Source organism: Oenanthe melanoleuca, chromosome 25, assembly GCF_029582105.1.
Source record: "Oenanthe melanoleuca isolate GR-GAL-2019-014 chromosome 25, OMel1.0, whole genome shotgun sequence".
Taxonomy (NCBI): Eukaryota; Metazoa; Chordata; class Aves; order Passeriformes; family Muscicapidae; genus Oenanthe; species Oenanthe melanoleuca.
The window spans coordinates 8,001,281-8,023,972 of NC_079358.1; the positions used below are offsets into that span (position 1 = coordinate 8,001,281).

Sequence of the window (22,692 nt, forward strand, 5' to 3'; positions counted from 1 at the left end):
CCTGCAGGGGCTGATGTTTTACAGGAAAATGCTCGTTTTTCATGTGTTTTTGAGGCATTAACGGTGCTGCTCTGGATTCTCTGCGGTTCCGTCACGACCAACAATAAAAAAGTGCCTGTTTGGACCTGGTTTTGTTGTGTCCTTTCTTGTGACACCAATTCTGCCACGTTTTGCCCCAAAAAATCAATTTTAAGTGTTTGTTCAGCTGTTTTCAGACTCAGGGGCTCACTGATTTTGGGGAGTTTTGGCTGAATATGAGTGATTTTCCTGAGGTGCAGAGTCTCCAAGAGGGGATTTTAAGGAGAAAAGTGCTCGTCCAGACACCTATTTAATGTCGTTTCCCCGGTCATCAAAAGCAGAAGGTGTTTTTGTGGTCAAATACCTCCAAAAATGCATCTTTGAGGTGTTCCACTCAAAAATTCAATGGCTTTGAGGTCAAGCCACCGAAAAATTTGCATTTTTTGAGGTCAAACCCCTTCAGAAAAGGTGGTTTTGAGGACAAACCCCCTCAAACGAAGGTGGTTTTGAGGTCAACCCCCTCCAAAAAAGGTGATTTTTGAGGTTGTCGCCCTCGTATAAAGCAGATTTTGACACCAAATCCCTCCAGAAAAGGCGCTCTAAGGTCAAACCTTTTTCATTCCTTGCCAGAGAAGGATGTTCCCGGTGGAACTGGCTGGGCTCAGGTGTTTCGGGGCCCGGGGCGGACGCCTCCCCTCAGGGGGATCCTCTCCGGCCATCGCTCCCCTCACGGGCTCCCCTCAGCCCGCCCCCCCCCCCGGCCCGTTCCCGCCACCGCTCTCGGCCCCGCCCCCTCCGCACCACCCTCTCCTATTGGTCCTAATGCTTGTCAATCACCACCCGTCGCGCAACCCCATTGGTCCGTGCCCGCCCCCACGCCGCTTATCCCCGCCTTCCATGCCCGTCCCCCTCTCCTCCCCGCCCCCTGTCCATCACCCTCCCTCCGCCTTCTCCGATTCGCTCTGCCCGCTGTCAGTCATCCTCCCTCCGCGCCTTCCCATTGGTCCGCGCACCCGTGGCCCCGCCTCCCCGGCGCGCGCGCGCCCCCCGCCGGCGGCGGCCCCGCCCCCGCCGCAGTCCCGGCGCCGCCGCTCCGGCCCCCGCTCCGGCCCCGCTCCGGCCCCGCCGCGGCCGCTCCGGCCCCGCTCCGGCCCCTCCCGGGCCCCGCCGGCCGGGCCGGGCCGGGCCGCCCCCGCGAGGCACCGCCGGCAGCGTCCCGGTAGGAGCCATGCCCGCAGCGCGCGCGGTGGAGGAGGGGGGAACCACGCCGAGCCGGGCCGAGCCGGGCCGGGCTGGGTGGAGGCGGTGCTGGGGCGGGAGGAGCCGGTGTGAGGTGGGGGAGCGGCGGGACACGGTGACCCGGCCCCCCCCCGTGTCCCCTCCCTCCCGCCCTGCCCATTGTGTGCAGACAAAATGGCGGCGGTGAGTGAGGGGAGGGTGGGGGGGGGCGGCCGGGTCCCCTCACGGATCCCCCTCAGCATGGCCCCGAGGGACCGGCGGTGACCGAGCCGCCGCCCGGGGATCGCGGGCACCGCACCGAGCTCCCCCCGGCTCCCCTCATTTCTGCCCGGCGCCGCTTTGTTCGCGCCGCTCTTGCAAATGGCGGCAGCGCCCGGCGGCCCCCGCGCCCCCTCCTCACCCTCCGCGCCCCCTCCTCACCCCCGGGCCCCGCGCCCCCTCCTCGGTTTCGCCCTCTCGTGTGGGAACGGGGATGGAGAGGTCTGAGGGTGTCTGATCCTTTCCCGACCCCCCTCAGCCTCCCCTGGGTTGGATATTCTGGGGGGATCACAGAGGAGCTGCGATCATCCCCCTGCGAGGGGCTTAAAGCTCCTTTTCCCTTCCTATCCCGCCTCATCCCAGGCTGGGAATCCAGCGGGATCATCCCTTTTGGGGGGGATTTTAGCCCCTTTCCCCCCTCAGCAGCAGGATCCCGCTCTCCTCTCCTCAGCTTTTCCTCTGTCCCTCACGTTTTCCGCCGCTCCAGCCCCGTTACCCGTGGCCGCTCGGTTTCTGGAGGGATTTTAGAGAATCACGAATCCAGCAGCGCTGAGGGCTTTGTGCCCCCTTCACTCCGGGATTCCTGCATTGCTCCCTGTGCTGTCTTGCCTCCTCATCCATCCCTGTCGAAACACAGGGAAAAAAAATCACCGATTAATTCCTCCTTAAAACGCGGCCTCGAACCCCAGCGCGGCTTCACGTTTAGGGCAGAAATTCCAGCCTTTTACGTCCTTTGGTTGTTTTTCCCTCCGTCCTGCCAAAAACGCCTTTGGGAGAGTCCCTCCTTCCCTTGGGAGGCTCGATGCGAGCGCGGGAAGTTTGGTGAATTCCTGCTGGGGGTGGGAGCTGAAACCAGGTGCAGTTCCAGGGTTTGTCCCGTTTCCAAGGGCTGTGTCAGGGCTGGGCTCCTGGTTTAACCAAATCTCTGCTTTTTCTGCACAAAAGACACAAATCTGGTGGTGCTGCAGCATCAGCTCCCAGATTTCTCCCTCCAAAAATCCCAGAAGAGGGATAATGGGAGATTCTCTGACTGTAGGAATGGCAGGGAGGGATTTCAACCCATTCCTTAACCCAGCCTGGAGGAAATTGAGGGAATTTTAAGGGAAATAACGGGGCCTTTAAGGCCCAGCCTAGAGCAGGAGGCACCAGGAGATGCCATGTGGAATGATTCTCCCTGCTCAGCCGGGTTTAATTACAATTAAATCCAGATTTATGGCGCTGTTAAGTCATCCTGTGAATGAACTGGCAGGGTTGGAATCAGAAGGGTTTCCTTGGGTGGAATTGTGTGTCTGTACTGTGGCTCGAGGGAATGAGTTTTCCTGGTTTTTATCCTAAAAATGTGAGCTGAACAACGAACTGGGGAGGTTCCAGTGGGAAAAGGTGAAAGCGAGCTGTGGTCTGGGAAATGCATGGAAAAGGGAAAAACTGCCCCAAAGTGGGGCTTGGTTGAGAGCTCTGGGGTAATCCAGGCAGGATCAACCCTCTCCAGGTGGGATTTGCAGATTTGGTGGGGCTTGGCAGAGGATGATGATGATCTTCCTCATCCTCACAGCATTTTCCAAGGAGTTTTCCTTGGAGTTACCAGGAGGGTGTCACAGGGCTGGGATTGAACCGGTCAGGGGAAATCAGGGTTTGAATTAATTAATTTTACTGGGTTAATGAGCCTGGCTGGAGCAGGTGCTGATCCTTCCCCTCTCCCTGTGGGAATGGCAGGGCAGTGCCCAGAGGGTCCCATTCCTCCATTCCAAGGAACAAAGCGCTGGAATCGGAACAAAAGGCTCTGCTACCCCACAAAAAAAGCAGGAATTTGGTGCCACTTGGGCTGAATCTGTTGAATTCCAGGACTTTTGAGCTGGGTTTATCCTAATAAATCCAAGGAAGAGGCTCTGTGCATCCTCTGGGCTCGTGTGATGAAAAGCCAGCGGGGTGGATTTGGGGCTGTGCCGTGGATTTGGGGTAAAAGCAGGGATGTGGCAGAGGGATCTGTCCCTTAGGATCCCACAGGGATGTGGCAGAGGGCTCTGCCAGGGCTGCATGTGAGCATGCAATTCATTAATTAATTGTCCCAGCTGGCTGCTCCAGTGTGGAGAGCAGAGTTCTATCTGCTTTGGAAAAGTCTCACTTCACGGGAAAAAACTCTTGGGAATAAAAAGGAATAAGGCTTGGGTGCTCTGTCGGTCTGCAGGGGGGATATAAATCCTGGGGAGCACAAACTCATTTGCCTAACGAGTTGGGATTTGTCTAATTGCTGTTCCTGCCTGTGGCTGCCCAGGCTCACCCTCTCTCTGTCCCTTCCAGACCCCACAACGCCGCAGCACTGCCACACTCCAGCGGCCAGAAGAATCCAAATAAACACCTTAGAAACCTTCCAGGCGGGCAGCAACCAACAAAAATGGTGAGGAAACAGGGTGGGATCCTGGCTTTGGGGTGAGCACCCCCATCCCAAATCTCCCTAAACGCTCCCAACTCCCCTGGCAGCGCCCGATGCGGATCTTTGTGAACGACGACCGGCACGTGATGGCCAAGCACTCGGCCGTGTACCCCACGCAGGAGGAGCTGGAGGCCGTGCAGAACATGGTTTCCCACACGGAGCGGGCGCTCAAAGCCGTCTCCGACTGGATCGACGAGCAGGAGAAAGTCAGCGGGGAGCAGCCCGAGACTGAGTCCATGGAGACGGCGGCCGACGAGGAGGGCAAGGAGGGAGGGTGAGGGAAAGCTCCTGGAATTTTCCTTAGATCCCAAAAAACCAGCTGGCTGCTGGTGGGAAAGTTGTGTTCCCTGGGTTGGGACTTGAGGAGAGTTAACAGTGCAGAGTTGGAGTGACTGCTCCTCTAAAATTTCCTTTGATCCCAAAAAACCCGCTGGCTGCTGGTGGAAAAGTTGTGTTCCCTGAGTTGGGACTTGAGGAGTGCAGGGTTGGGGTGGCTGCTCCCCTAAAATTTCCTTCTATCCCAAAAAACCCACTGGCTGCTGGTGGAAAAGTTGTGTTCCCTGGCTGAGGAGTTAACCAGTGCAGGGTTGGGGTGACTGCTCCCCTAAAATTCCCTTAGATCCCTAAAAACCAGCTGGCTGCTAGTGGAAAAGTTGTGTTCCCTGATTTGGGAGTTAACCAAGACAGGGTTGGGATGACAGCTCCCCTAAAATTCCCTTAGATCCCTAAAAACCAGCTGGCTGCTGGTGGAAAAGTTGTGTTTCCTGATTTGGGACTTGAGGAGAGTTAACAGTGCAGAGTTGGAGTGACTGCTCCTCTAAAATTTCCTTTGATCCCAAAAAACCCGCTGGCTGCTGGTGGAAAAGTTGTATTCCCTGGCTGAGGAGTTAACCAGTGCAGGGTTGGGGTGACTGCTCCCCTAAAATTCCCTTAGATCCCTGAAAAAGCAGCTGGCTGCTAGTGGAAAAGTTGTGTTCCCTGGCTGAGGAGTTAACCAAGACAGGGTTGGGGTGACTGCTCCCCTAAAATTCCCTTAGATCCCTAAAAACCAGCTGGCTGCTGGTGGAAAAGTTGTGTTTCCTAGCTGGGGAGTTAACCAAGATAGGGTTGGGATGACATCTCCCCTAAAATTCCCTTAGATCCCTAAAAACCAGCTGGCTGCTGGTGGAAAAGTTATGTTCCCTGATTTGGGAGTTAACCAAGACAGGGTTGGGATGACTACTCCCCTAAAATTCCCTTAGATCCCTAAAAACCAGCTGGCTGCTGGTGGAAAAGTTGTGTTTCCTAGCTGGGGAGTTAACCAAGACAGGGTTGGGATGACATCTCCCCTAAAATTCCCTTAGATCCCTAAAAACCAGCTGGCTGCTGGTGGAAAAGTTGTGTTCCCTGATTTGGGAGTTAACCAAGACAGGGTTGGGATGACTACTCCCCTAAAATTTTCTTAGATCCCAAAAAACCAGCTGGCTGCTGGTGGGAAAGTTGTGTTCCCTGAGTTGGGACTTGAGGAGAGTTAACAGTGCAGAGTTGGAGTGACTGCTCCTCTAAAATTTCCTTTGATCCCAAAAAACCCGCTGGCTGCTGGTGGAAAAGTTGTGTTCCCTGAGTTGGGACTTGAGGAGTGCAGGGTTGGGGTGGCTGCTCCCCTAAAATTCCCTTAGATCCCTAAAAACCAGCTGGCTGCTAGTGGAAAAGTTGTGTTCCCTGGCTGAGGAGTTAACCAAGACAGGGTTGGGATAACTGCTCCCCTAAAATTCCCTTAGATCCCTAAAAACCAGCTGGCTGCTAGTGGAAAAGTTGTGTTCCTTGAGTTGGGACTTGAGGAGAGTTAACAGTGCAGAGTTGGAGTGACTGCTCCTCTAAAATTTCCTTTGATCCCAAAAAACCCGCTGTCTGCTGGTGGAAAAGTTGTGTTTCCTAGCTGAGGAGTTAACCAAGATAGGGTTGGGATAACTGCTCCCCTAAAATTCCCTTAGATCCCTAAAAACCATCTGGCTGCTAGTGGAAAAGTTGTGTTCCCTGATTTGGGAGTTAACCAAGACAGGGTTGGGATAACTGCTCCCCTAAAATTCCCTTAGATCCCTAAAAACCAGCTGGCTGCTGGTGGAAAAGTTGTGTTCCCTGGCTGAGGAGTTAACCAGTGCAGGGTTGGGGTGACTGCTCCCCTAAAATTCCCTTAGATCCCTAAAAACCAGCTGGCTGCTAGTGGAAAAGTTGTGTTTCCTGATTTGGGAGTTAACCAAGACAGGGTTGGGATAACTGCTCCCCTGAAATTTCCTTTGATCCCAAAAACCCACTGGCTGCTGGTGGAAAAGTTGTGTTCTCCAGCTGGAGAGTTGAGAATTACCCAGGTTAGAGTTGGGGTGGCTGCTCCTCACTGATCCATCCCCCATCCTGACCCTCTCCTCTGTTTCCCAGGGATCAGAAGGCCACAGAGCAGCTGACCAGGACCCTGAGGGGCGTGATGCGTGTGGGGCTGGTGGCCAAAGGGCTCCTGCTGAAGGGGGACCTGGACCTGGAGCTGGTGCTGCTGTGCAAGGACAAACCCACGGCCAAGCTGCTGGAGAAAGTCGCCGATAACCTGGGAGTGCAGCTGGCGGTGAGTGAAGAAATTATCTTTGAGATGGTTCTGTCCCTAAAGATACAACCTGGAGAAGTCATTTCCACAGGAGTATGGAAATTGGGATTGCTAAATTGGGATTGGAAATTTGGGATTGCTAAATGAACTTCTACTCTTTAGTTATGGAATGGTTTGAGACCATGGAGCTCATCCTGTTCATAACTTCCACTATCCCAGGCTGCTCCAAACCCCATCCAGCCTGGCCTTGAGCATTCCCAGGGATCCAGGGGCAGCCACAGCTCCTCTGGGCATTCCATCCCAGCCCCTCACCTGAATATTTCTTCCCAAAATCCCATCTAAACCTGCACATGGAATCCTGGAATGGACCCAGACCCACCATGGGTCTCACACTTTTCACTGTCCCAGGTGGCTCCAGCCTGGCCTTGGGCACTCCCAGGGATCCAGGGGCAACCACAGCTTCTCTGGGAACCCTCACAGGCAGGAATTTCTCCCCAAAATCCATCTAAGCCTCCCCCCATTCTCCAGGGTGAATCCATTCCCTGTTTCCTGTCCCTCCATCCTTTGTTCTCAGTCCCTCTCCAGCTCTCCTGCAGCTCTCCCTTCTCCAGGAGAGCATTCCCAGCTCTCTCCAGAGCAGAGGGGCTCCAAGATTATAAAACCATGAAAACTTTTGGGTTGGAAGTGGCTTCACAAGCCATCTGACCCCACCCTACCTTGCTGCAGGCCATCACCGAGGACAAGTACGAGATCATCCAGTCGGTGGCAGACGCCGCCATCGTCATCAAGAACACCAAGGAGCCGCCACTGAGCCTGACCATCCACCTGACGTCTCCTGTGGTCAGGGAGGAGCTGGAGAAGCAGCTGGCCGGAGGTACGGCCGGCCCAGGCCCCAGAAACCAGCAGGAAAGTGCTCTTCAGCTTCAGCCCCAGCCCTGGCAGCTCTTCCTGGCCAAATCCAAACCTAAATTCCTGCGCTGGGATCCCGGTGTCGCTTGATCCGGAAGCTGAAGAGCATCTTTCACACGGGATTTTGCTCTACTTTTATTTTTTATTATTATTAATTTATTTTTTTTTCTTAAGTATTATTATTTTATCCTTTCTTTTGGTTCCACTTGAGCCTTTAGTTCACTAATTCATCATCTCGTTGTATTACTCGTGGTTCGTCCCCGGCCATGTCAGTGCAGTGACATGAAAACACAAACCAGATTTGGTTAAGAAACCCAAAAAAAAAAAAAAACAAAACCCAAAAAAGCCCCAAAAGGCTTCTTGTCCGAGGAGTTGCATGTCCATGAACCGGGATGTTCCGGGATGTTCCCCGGTGTGTGTTGCAGCAGAACGCCGGCTGCTGGGGGCTGCTCCAGCACCTCAGCTTCACAACTCCGGAAAGCGATGCAGAGTTTTGGATAAAGTTAGCTCCTCCAAATTCCCTTTGGAATCAGAATTTGGTTGTGCTCTCCAATCCCCACGGGCTCCGTAGGGCCGGCCTTATCTAGCCTTATCTAAAACCCTGATCTCCAGCGATTTTGGGGCGACTTTCAGGCCTTTCCTCAGTTTTGCTGCAGCACAAACCGGGCACTTCTTTGTGCTCTTGATTGTTGATCTCTGGTGTTGATCTCTGACCTCGTCTCCGAGCCTTCTAGTTTGTCGATTTTAGGGACGCTGGACCTTTGACCAACAGGACGTTCTCTGTCGCGGGCCGGGGCCGGGGCAGCCATCCTTCGGGCCGAGGCTTCCCTGGATCCTCTCTGAGCCTGGCCCTCCCCTCCTCCCCTTCTCCCCTCCTCCCCAGCCCCTGTGCTCCAGTGCAGAGCGGGGCTTTCACCCCCTCCTCAAATTCCCCCATCACCGGCCTTGCTGCCGCCTCTCCATCCATCCATCCATCCATCCATGCATCCATCTCCAGGATTGAATCCATCCATCTCCAGGATTGATTTCTCTCCTCCTCCTCTTCCTCCTCCTCCTCCTCCTCCTCCTCCTCCCAGCCCATCCCTCCCTGGGAATTGAGCCTCCCCTGCATCCAGGCGAGGCCGCAGCCCCCTTCCCTCCCGCTCCCAGCATCCCAGCAGGATTTTTTTGGGAGCCTCCGCTGCCCGTTAGGATGCTGCCTCATCCCCCTCGGCCCGACAGAAGCCCCTTGGTCAAACCGTGCCTTGTCTTCTTATTCCATCCACGACTAGAAACGCTCTCAGTCACCGACTCCCCGGACGTTCTGGACAGGCAGAAATGCCTTGCTGCCTTGGCGTCTCTGCGCCACGCCAAGTGGTTCCAGGTTTGCATTTTGTTCTTATATTTATCTTTAAAGTAGAAGCGTTGGTAAACTTCTTTTTTAAGGGGCTGAGTGATTTTTCTTTTCGGAGTTGGAGTTTCAAGCGGCCGCCGGCCGCTCAGCGGTGCCGGACTGTGGGCGCTGGAGTGACCTTAGGAGCCTCGGTGCGGAGCAGCCACGGAGCTGCTGCTGTGTGTGAGGAGAACGTCCCCTTGGCCAAGACCTTGGCCAACCCCTTGACTAAGGCCTGGGCCAACCAAAACCTTGGCAAAGACCTTGGCCAACTCCTTGGCTAAGGCATTGGCCAACAAACACCTTGGCTAAGACTTCGGCTAAGACATTGCCGAAGACCTTGGCCAACCAACACCTTGGCTAAGACTTAGGTCAACCCCTTGGTTAAGACCTTGGCCAACTCCTTGGCTAAGACCTTGGCCAACCAACCCCTTGGCTAAGCCCTTAGCTAGGACCTTGGACAACCTCTTGGCCAACCAACATCTTGGCTAAGACTTTGGTCAACCCCTTGGCTAAGACCTTGGCCAACTCCTTGGCTAAGACCTTGGCCAACCAACCCCTTGGCTAAGCCCTTAGCTAGGACCTTGGACAACCTCTTGGCCAACCAACACCTTGGCTAAGACTTTGGTCAACCCCTTGGCTAAGACCTTGGCCAACCAACACCTTGACTAAGCCTTTAGCTAAGACCTTGGCCAACTCCTTGGCTAAGACCTTCGCCAAGACTTTGGCTAAGAATTTGGCCAACTCCTTGGCTAAGACCTTGGCCAACTCCTTGGCTAAGACCTTGGCTAAGCCCTCAGCTGAGGCCTTGGCCACCCCCTTTGCTGGGAGCTTGGCCAACCTATTGGCCAACCAACACCTTAATCAAGACCTTGGCTAAGACTTTGGCCAACACCTTGGCCATGACTTTGGCCAACCCCTTGGCTAAGACCTTGGCCAACCCCTTAGCTAAGACCTTGGCCAACCCCTTGGCTCGGAGCTTGGCCAACCCCTTGGCTTAGACCTTGGCCACTCCCTTGGCTAGGAGCTTGGCTGAGCCCTTGGCCAGCCCCTTGGCTAGGAGCTTGGCTGAGCCCTTGGCTAAGACCTTGACCAACCCCTTGGCTAGGAGCTTGGCTGAGCCCTTGGCCACCCCCTTGGCTAGGAGCTTGGCTGAGCCCTTGGCCAGCCCCTTGGCTGGGAGCTTGGCTGAGCCCTTAGCTAAGACCTTGGCCACCCCCTTGGCTAGGAGCTTGGCTGAGCCCTTGGCTAAGACCTTGGCTAGGAGCTTGGCTGAGCCCTTGGCCAGCCCCTTGGCTAGGAGCTTGGCTGAGCCCTTGGCCACCCCCTTGGCTAGGAGCTTGGCCGGGAGCTCGGCCGAGGCTTTGGCCGGTCCCGGCTGGGCCGCGGCGGCTCCGAGCCCCGCGCTCCGCGCCCCGGCTCCGGCGTTCCCCTCGGCCCAGCCGCTCCCGGCGTTGGCGCCGGCGGCGCGGGCGGGCGGGCGCTCGGTGGTGAAGCCCCTGTGTGGTTTTGGTTCCAATTGCAGGCCAGGGCCAACGGGCTGAAGTCGTGCGTCATCGTCATCCGCGTGCTGCGGGACCTGTGCACGCGCGTCCCCACCTGGGCCCCGCTCCGAGGATGGGTAATGCCTCCCCTCTCCTTCCCTTCCTCCATCCCAGCTCTGGGGGTTTCTGGGGGTGAGCGACTCAGAGAACAAATCAAATGTGGTGCAAATATCTTCATCAACTCGCTTTATTAATTACAACTTGTATTGTTGTCAAATGGGTAATGAATTATCAACTGGCCTTCGTGCTGAATTGCTTCATCCATCACCAGCTCAGGTTGTTGCTGAATTGGCTTATCAGTTACCAACTCACCTTACCATGGAGTTGTTTTGTTAAATCACATTCTTATCAAAACATTTTATCAGCTATCAAATCACATCATTGCTAGCGCTGTCAGCCTTGTTACTATCACATTGTTTTATCAGTTATCAAACGTGTAATTATCATTATCAAATTATTTTATTGGTTATCAAATCATATTGTCATCGTTATCAGATTGTTTTATCAGTTATCAAACCACATCATTATCAAATTGCATTGTTTTTGCCAGTTAGCAAACCACATCATTATCATTATCAAATTGCTTTATCAGTTATCAAACCATATCATTACCATCAAATTGTTTCATCGGTTATCAAACCATGTAATTATCATTATCTAATTATTTTATTGGTTATCAAATCATATTATCATCGTTATCAGATTGTTTTATCAGTTATCAAACCACATCATTATCAAATTGTTTTGGTTTTGTGAGTTATCAACCCACTTCATTATCATTATCGAATTATTTTATCAATTATCAAATCACATCATTATAACTATCAAACTGTGTTATAAATTACCGAGTCATGTTCTTGTCAAATACAAAGTGTCAAGTCACATGATTTTAAAATATTTTTGTTATTATTCAAGTCCTGTTATCAAATAGTTTTATCAATTACCAAACCACTCAAACACCATCATCAGTTTCCTTTATCAATTAACAAACAGTTTTATCGTTTACCAAACAACTTTATCTTATCAAATCACACCACCAGCTTGTTTTATTAATTACCTAATCACCTTGTTATCAAACTTTTATCCATGACTTCACAGCCTGGCTCCTTCCTGCTTTGGGACCCGGCAGCTGCTCCTGGATCTGTCCCATCCCTGGAGCCCTTCCTTGGATCCCAGTCCAGGATCCCTTGGCCTGGATCCTCTCCCAGGATCCCAGTTTAGGATCCCTTTGCCCAGAGTGTTCCTGGGGTCCCTTCCCAGGATCCCATTCCAGGAGTTCCCTTTGCCAGGATCTGTTTTTTTGGGTCCCTTCTCCCAGATCCGTTTCCAGGATCCCATCCCAGGGGTTTCCTTTGCCCAGAGTGTTCCCTGGGGTCCCAGGATCCCATTCCTGGGTCCCTTTACCAGGATCTCTTTTTTTGGGTTCCCAGGGTCGCTCTCTGGGATCCCTCTCCCAGGATCCCATTCCAGGGGATCCCTTTTCCCAGAGTGGTCCCTGGGGTCCCAGTCCCAGGATCCCTTTCCAGGGGGTCCTTTTTTTCCAGGATCTCCTTTTTGGGGCCCTTCTCCCAAATCCCCTTCCAGATTTCCTCTCTGGGCTCCCTGTCCCAGATCCCTTTCCAGGGTTCCATTTCCTCTCCAGGTTCCCTCTCTGGGATCCCTTTCTAGGATCCTTCTCCCAGATCCCTTTCCCAGGTTCCCTTTCCAGGGTTCCATTTCCATTCCAGGCTCCCTCTCTGGGATCCCTCTCCCAGGATCCCTTCCCAGGATCCCATTCCAGAGGGTCTCTTTTTTTGGGGGCCCTTCTCCCTGATCCCTTTCCAGGGCTCCATTTCCCCTCTGGATCCCCGTCCCTGATCCCTTTCCAGGATCCCATTTCCCCTCTGGATCCCATCCCAGCCCCTTTCCAGGCTCCCCATCCCAGATCCCTTTCCAGGATCCCATTTCCCCTCTGGATCCTATCCCAGCCCCTCTCTGGGCTCCCTGTCCTCATCCCAGCCCCTCTCCAAGCTCCCTCTCCCAGATCCCTTCCCAGGATCGTATTTCTCCTCTGGATCCCATCCTAGCCCCTCTCTGGGCTCCCTCTCCCTGATCCCTTTCCAGATTTCCTCTCTGGATCCTGTCCAGCCCCTCTCCAGACTCCCCATCCCAGATCCCTTCCCAGGATCCCATTTCCTCTGGATCCCCATCCCAGATCTCATTTCCCCTCTGGATCCCCATCCCAGATCCCATTCCAGGATCCCATTTCCCCTCTGGATCCCATCCCAGATCCCTTTCCAGGATCCCATTTCCCCTGGATTCCCATCCCAGATCCCTTTCCAGGATCCCATTTCCCCTCTGGATCCCATCCTAGCCCCTCTCTGGGCTCTTTCTCCCTGATCTCTTTCCAGATTTCTTCTCTGGATCCCGTCCCAGCCCCTCTCCAGGCTCCCTGTCCCAGATCCCTTTCCAGGATCCCATTTCGTCTGGATCCCATCCCAGATCCCTTTCCAGGATGCCATTTCCCCTCTGGATCCCCGTCCCAGATCCCTTTCCAGGATCCCATTTCGTCTGGATCCCATCCCAGATCCCATTTCCCCTCTGGATCCCATCCCAGATCCCATCCCAGATCCCATTTCCCCTCTGGATCCCCATCCCAGATCCCATTTCCCCTCTGGATCCCATCCCAGCCCCATCCCAGATCCCATTTCCCCTCTGGATCCCATCCCAGCCCCTTCCCAGATCCCATTTCCCCTCTGGATCCCATCCCAGGTCCCATCCCAGATCCCATTTCCCCTCTGGATCCCATCCCAGCCCCTTCCCAGATCCCATTTCCCCTCTGGATCCCATCCCAGCCCCTTCCCAGATCCCGTTTCTCTCCAGCCCCTCTGGGGCTCGCTGTGCCCGCCCTGCCCTCACTGCCCTGGTTCCCTTGCAGCCCCTGGAGCTGCTGTGTGAGAAATCCATCGGGACGGCGAACCGGCCGATGGGCGCGGGCGAGGCGCTGCGCCGCGTGCTGGAGTGCCTGGCCTCGGGCATCGTCATGCCAGGTGAGCTGGGGCAGGTGAGCTCCTCGGGGCAGGTGAGCTCCTCGGGGCAGGTGAGCTCTGGCCAGGTGAGCTCAGGCCAGGTGACCTGGGACAGGTGAGCTCAGGCCAGGTGAGCTCGTTGGGGCAGGTGAGCTCTTCTGGCCAGGTGAGCTCTGGCCAGGTGACCTGGGACAGGTGAGCTCAGGCCAGGTGAGCTCATTGGGTCAGGTGAGCTCTTCTGGCCAGGTGAGCTCCAGCCCAGTGAGCTCTGCCCAGGTGAGCTCAGGCCAGGTGAGCTGGGCCAGGTGAGCTCTGGCCCAGTGAGCTCTGGCCAGGTGAGCTCCTTAGGCCAGGTGAGCTCCTTGGGGCAGGTGAGCTCTGGCCAGGTGACCTGGGACAGGTGAGCTCAGGCCAGGTGAGCTCGTTGGGTCAGGTGAGCTCTTCTGGCCAGGTGAGCTCCGGCCCAGTGAGCTCTGGCCAGGTGAGCTCCTTAGGCCAGGTGAGCTCCAGCCCAGTGAGCTCTGGCCAGGTGAGCTCCAGCCCAGTGAGCTCTGCCCAGGTGAGCTCAGGCCAGGTGAGCTGGGCCAGGTGAGCTCTGGCCCAGTGAGCTCTGGCCAGGTGAGCTCCAGCCCAGTGAGCTCTGCCCAGGTGAGCTCCTCAGGCCAGGTGAGCTCAGGCCAGGTGAGCTGGGCCAGGTGAGCTCCTTAGGCCAGGTGAGCTCTGGCCAGGTGAGCTCCAGCCCAGTGAGCTCTGCCCAGGTGAGCTCCTCAGGCCAGGTGAGCTCAGGCCAGGTGAGCTGGGCCAGGTGAGCTCCTTAGGCCAGGTGAGCTCTGCCCAGGTGAGCTCCAGCCAGGTGAGCTCCTTAGGCCAGGTGAGCTCCGGCCCAGTGAGCTCTGCCCAGGTGAGCTCCTTAGGCCAGGTGAGCTCCGGCCCAGTGAGCTCCTCAGGCCAGGTGAGCTCCTCAGGCCAGGTGAGCTCAGGCCAGGTGAGCTGGGCCAGGTGAGCTCCTCAGGTGAGCGGAGCCGGGAGCAGCGCGGGGGGCGCCGGCGGTCGGGAGCCCCACAGGGAGAGGCCCCAGTGGGGTTTGGCTCCCAGACAGCCCCAATCCCACAGAAACCCCCAAAACTCCCGAAATCCCCGACACCCGCACCCCTCAGAGCTGCCCCGGGGCGTTTAGGGTAGAGACCCGGGATAATTCTCTGCATATCTTCCTTGTTTCCTGCCTTCAGATGGTTCTGGTATTTATGACCCTTGTGAAAAAGAAGCCACTGATGCTATTGGGCATCTAGACAGACAACAAAGGGAAGATATCACACAGAGTGCTCAGGTATAGTGTGACCTCCATGCGGCCCCTCCCGACCCCCGGCTCGCTCCGCTCCCGGCTCCCTCGGCCACTTAGACTAGACCCTGCTGGGCACTCAGAGCTGTGGGCACTCAGTTCTGTGGGCACTCAGTTCTGTGGGCACTCAGAGCTGTGGGCACTCAGTTCTGTGGGCACTCAGAGCTGTGGGTACTCGGTGCTATGGGCACTCAGAGCTGTGTCACTCAGAGCTGTGTCACTCAGAGCTGTGGTCACACAGCACTGTGGTCACACAGCACCATGGGCACTCAGTACTGTGGACACTCAGTACTGTGGGCACTCAGTGCTGTGGGCACTCAGTACTGTGGGCACTCAGTGCTGTGGGCACTCAGTGCTGTGGTCACCCAGCACCATGGACACTCAGTACTGTGGGCACTCAGTGCTGTGGGCACTCGGTGCTGTGGGCACTCAGTGCTGTGGGTACTCAGTGCTCTGGGCACTCAGAGCTGTGGGCACTCAGTACCATGGTCACACAGCACAGCACTGTGGTCACCCAGCACCATGGACACTCAGTACTGTGGGCACTCGGTGCTATGGGCACTCAGTGCTGTGGACACTCAGTGCTGTGGGCACTCAGTGCTGTGGTCACCCAGCACCATGGACACTCAGTACTGTGGGCACTCAGTGCTGTGGACATTCAGTACTGTGGTCACCCAGCACCGTGGACACTCAGTACTGTGGGCACTCAGTGCTGTGGGCACTCAGTACTGTGGGCACTCAGTGCTGTGGGCACTCGGTGCTGTGGACACTCAGTGCTGTGGACACTCAGTACTGTGGTCACCCAGCATCGTGGACACTCAGTACTGTGGGCACTCAGTGCTGTGGGCACTCAGTACCATGGTCACACAGCACCATGGGCACTCAGTACTGTGGTTACTCAGCATCGTGGGCACTCAGTGCTGTGGTCACTCAGTGCCATGATCACACAGCACTGTGGTCACATGGTGCTGTGGTCACTCAGCACTGTGGTCACTCAGCACTGTGGTCACTCAGCCCTGTGGTCACTCACTGCCACACTCACCCCACACCCCCTCCACACACCCCCACAGTTTATCCCCCCAGAGCAAAGCATCAGGTGTTGAGTAGCAAATGGTTCCCGGTTCCCTTTTTGGGTGAAGGTCCCCGATTGAGGAGGGGTCGCTGCAGTGGGGCTGGGGGGCTGGGGGTGTCCAGCAGCTCCCAGTGACCCCCAGTCCTGTCCCCAGCACGCCCTCCGCCTCGCTGCCTTCGGCCAGCTCCACAAGGTGCTGGGCATGGACCCCCTGCCCTCCAAAATGCCCAAGAAACCAAAGAACGAGAACCCAGTGGATTATACTGGTACGTACTGGGAGGGGATGAGCCCATCCCCGGGGTTTGGGGGGAAATCAGGGGATTTAGGGTTTGTGCTCCTCGCTGCAGTTCAGATCCCGCCCAGCACCACCTACGCAGTGACCCCCATGAAACGACCCATGGAGGAGGACGGGGAGGAGAAATCCCCCAGCAAAAAGAAAAAGAAGATTCAGAAAAAAGGTATTGAGTTAATGAAAGGTAGGTACAGCCTGGGGGGGCTCAGGTGGAGGATTGGGGGGCTGGAAATGGGGGTGCAGGTGTGGGGGGTGGCTGAAATGATTTAAAACTGGGGGATCTGTAAAACTGGGATCGAGGAAAAGATCAGGATTTGTTTGGAATTGGGAAAGAGTGATAGGAGTTGGTGTGAAATAGGGAAAGACTGGTCAGAACTGGTCTGGAATTGGGAAAGATCAATGGGGACTGGTCTGGAATTGGGAAAGATCAACGGGGACTGGTTTGGAATTGGAAAAAATCAATGGGAAATGGTCTGGAATTGGGAAGGACCGATGGGGACTGGTCTGGAATTGGGAAAGGTCAATGGGGTCTGGTCTGGACCTGGGAAAGGTCAATGAGAAATGGTCTGGAATTGGGAAAAGACCAAGTGGAACTGGTCTAAAAAGAGAAAAAACCTGTTGGAACTGGTCTGAAATCACAAAGTACTGGTTAGGGCTGGTCAAAGATGGGAAAAGACCACTCAGAACTGATTTGCAATTGGAAAATACTGATGGGAACTGGTCTGGAGTGGGAACAGCCCCATGGGAGCTGGTCTGGAGTGGGAACAGCCCCATGGGAGCTGGTCTGGAGTGGGAACAGCCCCATGGGAACTGGTCTGGAGTGGGAACAGTCCCATGGGAACTGGTCTGGAGTGGGAACAGTCCCATGGGAGCTGGTCTGGAATGGGAACAGCCCCATGGGAACTGGTCTGGAGTGGAAACAGTCCCATGGGAGCTGGTCTGGAGTGGGAACAGCCCCATGGGAACTGGTCTGGAGTGGGAACAGCCCCATGGGAACTGGTCTGGAATGGGAACAGCCCCATGGGAACTGGTCTGGAATGGGAACAGTCCCATGGGAACTGGTCTGGAGTGGGAACAGCCCCATGGGAACTGGTCTGGAATGGGAACAGTCCCATGGGAACTGGTCTGGAGTGGGAACAGCCCCATGGGAACTGGTCTGGAATGGGAACAGCCCCATGGGAACTGGTCTGGAATAGGAACAGCCCCATGGGAACTGGTCTGGAGTGGGAACAGCCCCATGGGAGCTGGTCTGGAGTGGGAACAGCTCCATGGGAACTGGTCTGGAGTGGGAACAGCCCCATGGGAACTGGTCTGGAGTGGGAACAGTCCCATGGGAGCTGGTCTGGAATGGGAACAGTCCCATGGGAGCTGGTCTGGAGTGGGAACAGCTCCATGGGAACTGGTCTGGAGTGGGAACAGCTCCATGGGAACTGGTCTGGAGTGGGAACAGCCCCATGGGAGCTGGTCTGGAGTGGGAACAGCCCCATGGGAGCTGGTCTGGAGTGGGAACAGCCCCATGGGAACTGGTCTGGAATGGGAACAGCTCCATGGGAGCTGGTCTGGAGTGGGAACAGCCCCATGGGAACTGGTCTGGAGTGGGAACAGCCCCATGGGAACTGGTCTGCAATTAGCAAATGCCCATCAGGACTGGCCTGAAACAAAAAAAAACCAACTGGAACTGGCCCCAAACTGGGAAACACTGGTGTGGAGCCAGCTGTGGTTCTGGGAGGAGCTGCTGCCGGGTCTCAGTGCTGGTTTTTGCCCCGTGCAGAGGAAAAGCTGGAGCCTCCCCAGGCCATGAACGCGCTGATGAAGCTGAACCAGCTCAAACCGGGCCTCCAGTACAAACTGGTGTCCCAGACTGGGCCCGTGCACGCCCCCATCTTCACCATGTCCGTGGAGATCGACGGCAGCACCTTCGAGGCCTCGGGGCCCTCCAAGAAAACAGCCAAGCTGCACGTGGCTGTGAAGGTGGGATGGGAATGGAAATGGGAATGTGGGAATGTGGGAATGGGAATGGGGATATGGGGATATGGGGATATGGGGATGGGAATGGGGATGGGAATGTGGGGATGGGAATGGGAATGGGGATGGGGATGGGGAATGGGAATGTGGGGATGGGAATGGGGAATGGGGATGGGGAATGGGAATGTGGGGATGGGAATATGGGAATGGGAATGGGGATGGGAATGGGGAATGGGGATGGGGAATGGGAATGGGTATGGGGATGGGGATGGGAATGGGGATGGGGAATGGGAATGGGGATGGGAATGGGGATGGGAATGGGGATGGGGAATGGGAATGGGGATGGGGATGGGGAATGGGAATGTGGGGATGGGGATGGGAATGGGAATGGGGATGGGGATGGGGAATGGGAATGTGGGGATGGGAATATGGGAATGGGGATGGGGATGGGAATGGGGACAGGGGATGGGAATGGGGAATGGGAATGGGGACAGGGAATGGGAATGGGGAATGGGAGAGTGGGAATGGGGATATGGGGAATGGGAACGGGGAATGGGAATGAGGAATGGGGAATGGGAATTGGGAATGGGGAATGGGAATGGGGATGGGAATGGGGAATGTGGGTATGGGAAAAGGAATGGGAATGGGAATATGGGAATGGGGATGAGAGAGGGGGGGTGCCAGAGCTCAGCCCCTGAGCTCCCTGTGCCCCCCAGGTGCTGCAGGACATGGGTTTGCCCACGGGGGTGGAGGGCAAGGACTCCGGCAAGGGCGACGAGTCGGCCGAGGAGACGGAGACCAAGCCGGTGGTGGTGGCTCCTCCGCCCGTGGTGGAGGCTGTGACCACACCCACGGCAGCCTCACCACCTTCAGAGCAGAGCCCTGAGGTGAGTGAGGGGACAGGGGGTGGGGGACAGCCTGGGACACTGGCACACTGGCTTTGGGGTCACTGGGACACTGGCACACTGGGTTTGGGGTCACTGGGACACTGGCACACTGGCTTTGGGGTCACTGGGACACTGGCACCACTGGGTTTGGGGTCACTGAGACACTGGCACCACTGCTGCTGGGGGTTTGGGGTCACTGGGACACTGGCACCACTGGGTTTGGGGACACTGGCACCACTGCTGTGGTTTGGGGTCACTGGGACACTGGCACCACTGGGTTTGGGGTCACTGAAACACTGGCACACTGGGTTTGGGGTCACTGAGACACTGGCACCACTGCTGTGGTTTGGGGTCACTGAGACACTGGCACCACTGCTGCTGGGGGTTTGGGGTCACTGGGACACTGGCACCACTGGGTTTGGGGTCACTGGGACACTGGCACCACTGCTGTGGTTTGGAGTCACTGGGACACTGGCACCACTGGGTTTGTGGTCACTGGGACACTGGCACACTGGGTTTGGGGTCACTGGGACACTGGCACCACTGCTGTGGTTTGGGGTCACTGGGACACTGGCACCACTGGCTTTGTGGTCACTGAGACACTGGCACCACTGCTGTGGTTTGGGGTCACTGGGACACTGGCACCACTGCTGTGGTTTGGAGTCACTGGGACACTGGCACACTGGGTTTGGGGTCACTGAGACACTGGCACCACTGCTGCTGGGGGTTTGGGGTCACTAGGACACTGGCACCACTGGGTTTGGGGTTACTGGGACACTGGCACCACTGCTGCTGGGGGTTTGGGGTCACTGAGACACTGGCACCACTGCTGCTGGGGGTTTGGGGTCACTGAGACCCTGGCACACTGGGTTTGGGGTCACTGGGACACTGGCACCACTGCTGCTGGGGGTTTGGGGTCACTGAGACACTGGCACCACTGCTGCTGGGGGTTTGGGGTCACTGAGACACTGGCACACTGGTTTTGGGGTCACTGGGACACTGGCACCACTGGGTTTGGGGTCACTGAGACACTGGCACCACTGCTGCTGGGGGTTTGGGGTCACTGGGACACTGGCACCACTGGGTTTGGGGTCACTGGGACACTGGCACCACTGGGTTTGGGGTCACTGGGACACTGGCACCACTGGGTTTGGGGTCACTGATACACTGGGACTCAGCTCCCTGTGGGGTTTTTGGGACTCAGCTCCCTATGGGTTTTTTTTGGGTTTTTGGGACTCAGCCAGGTTTTGTGTGCCCCCAGAACGTGAAGCAGCAGGGACCAATCCTGACCAAGCACGGCAAGAACCCGGTGATGGAGCTGAACGAGAAGCGGCGCGGGCTCAAGTACGAGCTGATCTCAGAGACCGGAGGGAGCCACGACAAACGCTTCGTCATGGAGGTGAGGGGACACCAGGGACACAGAGCCACCCCAATCACAGCTCCCCAGCTAGGAAAAAAAGAGCTCATCCCCTTGCCCAGAGATTGAACAATAAAATCCACGTGTTGAAGGACAGATTTCTGCCAATAAAGGCAGAAGCTTCTCTTTGAAATGGAGAATGTAAACCCCCTCCCTCCGAATTATTATAGTTTTGAAATTAAGGGGCTCTCAGGCAAAGATATGGGAATAGGGATAACAGTTCTTTACTAGGAAAATTAAAATAGAAATACAGTATTACAAACAACAATCCCCAAACCCTGCCAGAGTCAGAATCCAAGCTGACACCCGTCAGTCAGTCAGGGTGTTGGCACAGTCCCATTCAATGGTGGCTGCATCCTCCTGCAGGGGCAGATGTGGTTCAGCTGGAGCAGTGTTACAGTTTTCCTCTGAAGCTCCAGGGATGATGTGGAAAGGTCTCTGGAATCCAGTGGGAAGAAGGTTCCTTGGAGTCCAAAATCTCAGTTTTTATCTGGGTAGGAAATGTTTGGCTCCTCCCCTGGCTGGAGCATCTCCCAGTGGATGATGTAATTTTATCAGTCATGCACTGGGACTCAATGGCCATTAACAGGAGATATCTCCTGGAGGGAGGATGGACTGTGAAAAGATAAAGAACACTGTCCTACCTGGTTTTTAACACCTGGCCCATTAACAGGAGATATCTCCTGGAGGGAGGATGAGCTGTGGGAAGATAAAGAACACTGCCCTACCTGGTTTTTAACACCTGGCCCATTAACAGGAGATATCTCCTGGAGGGAGGATGAGCTGTGGGAAGATAAAGAACACTGCCCTACCTGGTTTTTAACACCTGGCCCATTAACAGGAGATGTGTCCTGGAGGGAGGATGGGCTGTGAAAAGATAAAGAACACTGCCCTACCTGGTTTTAAACACCTGGCCCATTAACAGGAGATATCTCCTGGAGGGAGGATGAGCTGTGGGAAGATAAAGAACACTGCCCTACCTGGTTTTAAACACCTGGCCCATTAACAGGAGATATCTCCTGGAGGGAGGATGGGCTGTGAAAAGATAAAGAACACTGCCCTACCTGGTTTTAAACACCTGGCCCATTAACAGGAGATATCTCCTGGAGGGAGGATGGGCTGTGAAAAGATAAAGAACACTGCCCTACCTGGTTTTTAACACCTGGCCCATTAACAGGAGATGTGTCCTGGAGGGAGGATGGGCTGTGGGAAGATAAAGATGATTGCCCCAGCTGCTTTAAAGATGGCCCATTAACAGGAGATATCTCCTGGAGGGAGGATGGGCTGTGGGAAGATAAAGAACACTGCCCTGCCTGGATTTTAACACCTGGCCCATTAACAGGAGATGTCTCCTGCAGGGAGGATGAGCTGTGGGAAGATAAAGAACACTGCCCTACCTGGTTTTTAACACCTGGCCCATTAACAGGAGATATCTCCTGGAGGGAGGATGGGCTGTGAAAAGATAAAGAACACTGCCCTACCTGGTTTTAAACACCTGGCCCATTAACAGGACATGTCTCCTGGAGGGAGGATGGGCTGTGGGAAGATAAAGCTGATTGCCCCAGCTGCTTTAAAGATGGCCCATGAGCAGATAAAATGTGCCAGGGAGGAGATGAATCACTGCCCCACCTGATTTAACAATTCACACTTCTGGCCACATCCACCCAACACATTTGTGTTGGGAGGAACCTTTCAAAGCTCATCATTCTGTGACTCAGCTCTGGGATTCCCTGTAGCTCTCCATTCTTTTCCTGCTTCACTGTGTGGTTCCACCCCTTGGCCAGGTGGAGGTGGACGGGCAGAAGTTCCAAGGTGCTGGCTCCAACAAGAAGGTGGCCAAAGCCTACGCGGCGCTGGCCGCGCTGGAGAAGCTGTTCCCGGACGCTCCCGTGGCCATCGAGCAGAACAAGAAGAAAAGAGCCCCTGTCCAGGCCAGGGGTGGCCCCAAATTCCCAGTCAAAGTGAGTGAAACCCACAGTCCCACAGCTCTGGAGTGGGAAAGGAGCAATGGGAGCTGGTGTGGAGTGGGAAAAGCAATGGGAACTGGTCTGGAGTGGGAAAAGAGAGGTGGGAACTGGTCTGGAGGGGGAAAAGAGAGGTGGGAACTGGTCTGGAGGGGGAAAAGCAATGGGAACTGGTCTGGAGTGGGAAAAGAGGGATGGGAGCTGGTCTGGAGTGGGAAAAGAGCAATGGGAACTGGTCTGGAGTGGGAAAAGCAATGGGAACTGGTCTGGAGTGGGAAAGGAGCAGTGGGAGCTGGTGTGGAGTGGGAAAAGAGGGATGGGAACTGGTCTGGAGTGGGAAAAGCAATGGGAACTGGTTTGCAGTGGGAAAAGCAATGGGAACTGGTCTGGAGGGGGAAAAGA

At 55.5% G+C, this 22,692-nt stretch overlaps 1 protein-coding gene across 9 annotated transcripts in view; it reads left to right on the forward strand.

Moving 5' to 3' along the window:
* Positions 1-1,100: 1,100 nt before the first annotated feature.
* ILF3 (interleukin enhancer binding factor 3) overlaps positions 1,101-22,692 on the forward strand; it is a 30,077-nt gene continuing 8,485 nt past the window's right edge. For 3 of the 9 annotated variants that reach the window (XM_056510091.1, XM_056510094.1, XM_056510092.1), the window contains exons 1-15: positions 1,360-1,440; positions 3,814-3,910; positions 3,994-4,220; positions 6,362-6,542; positions 7,248-7,395; positions 8,702-8,793; positions 10,328-10,423; positions 13,264-13,375; positions 14,584-14,681; positions 15,920-16,031; positions 16,113-16,241; positions 17,829-18,028; positions 18,739-18,909; positions 20,171-20,308; positions 22,111-22,287. In XM_056510091.1, the coding sequence (XP_056366066.1) occupies positions 3,908-3,910; positions 3,994-4,220; positions 6,362-6,542; positions 7,248-7,395; positions 8,702-8,793; positions 10,328-10,423; positions 13,264-13,375; positions 14,584-14,681; positions 15,920-16,031; positions 16,113-16,241; positions 17,829-18,028; positions 18,739-18,909; positions 20,171-20,308; positions 22,111-22,287 (1,884 nt within the window). In that variant the 5' untranslated portion in view covers positions 1,360-1,440; positions 3,814-3,907. Of the gene's footprint in view, positions 1,238-1,359; positions 1,441-3,813; positions 3,911-3,993; positions 4,221-6,361; positions 6,543-7,247; positions 7,396-8,701; positions 8,794-10,327; positions 10,424-13,263; positions 13,376-14,583; positions 14,682-15,919; positions 16,032-16,112; positions 16,242-17,828; positions 18,029-18,738; positions 18,910-20,170; positions 20,309-22,110; positions 22,288-22,692 lie in introns of those variants that run through there. The other 6 variants (XM_056510096.1, XM_056510099.1, XM_056510097.1 and 3 more) reach the window with 3 other exon arrangements.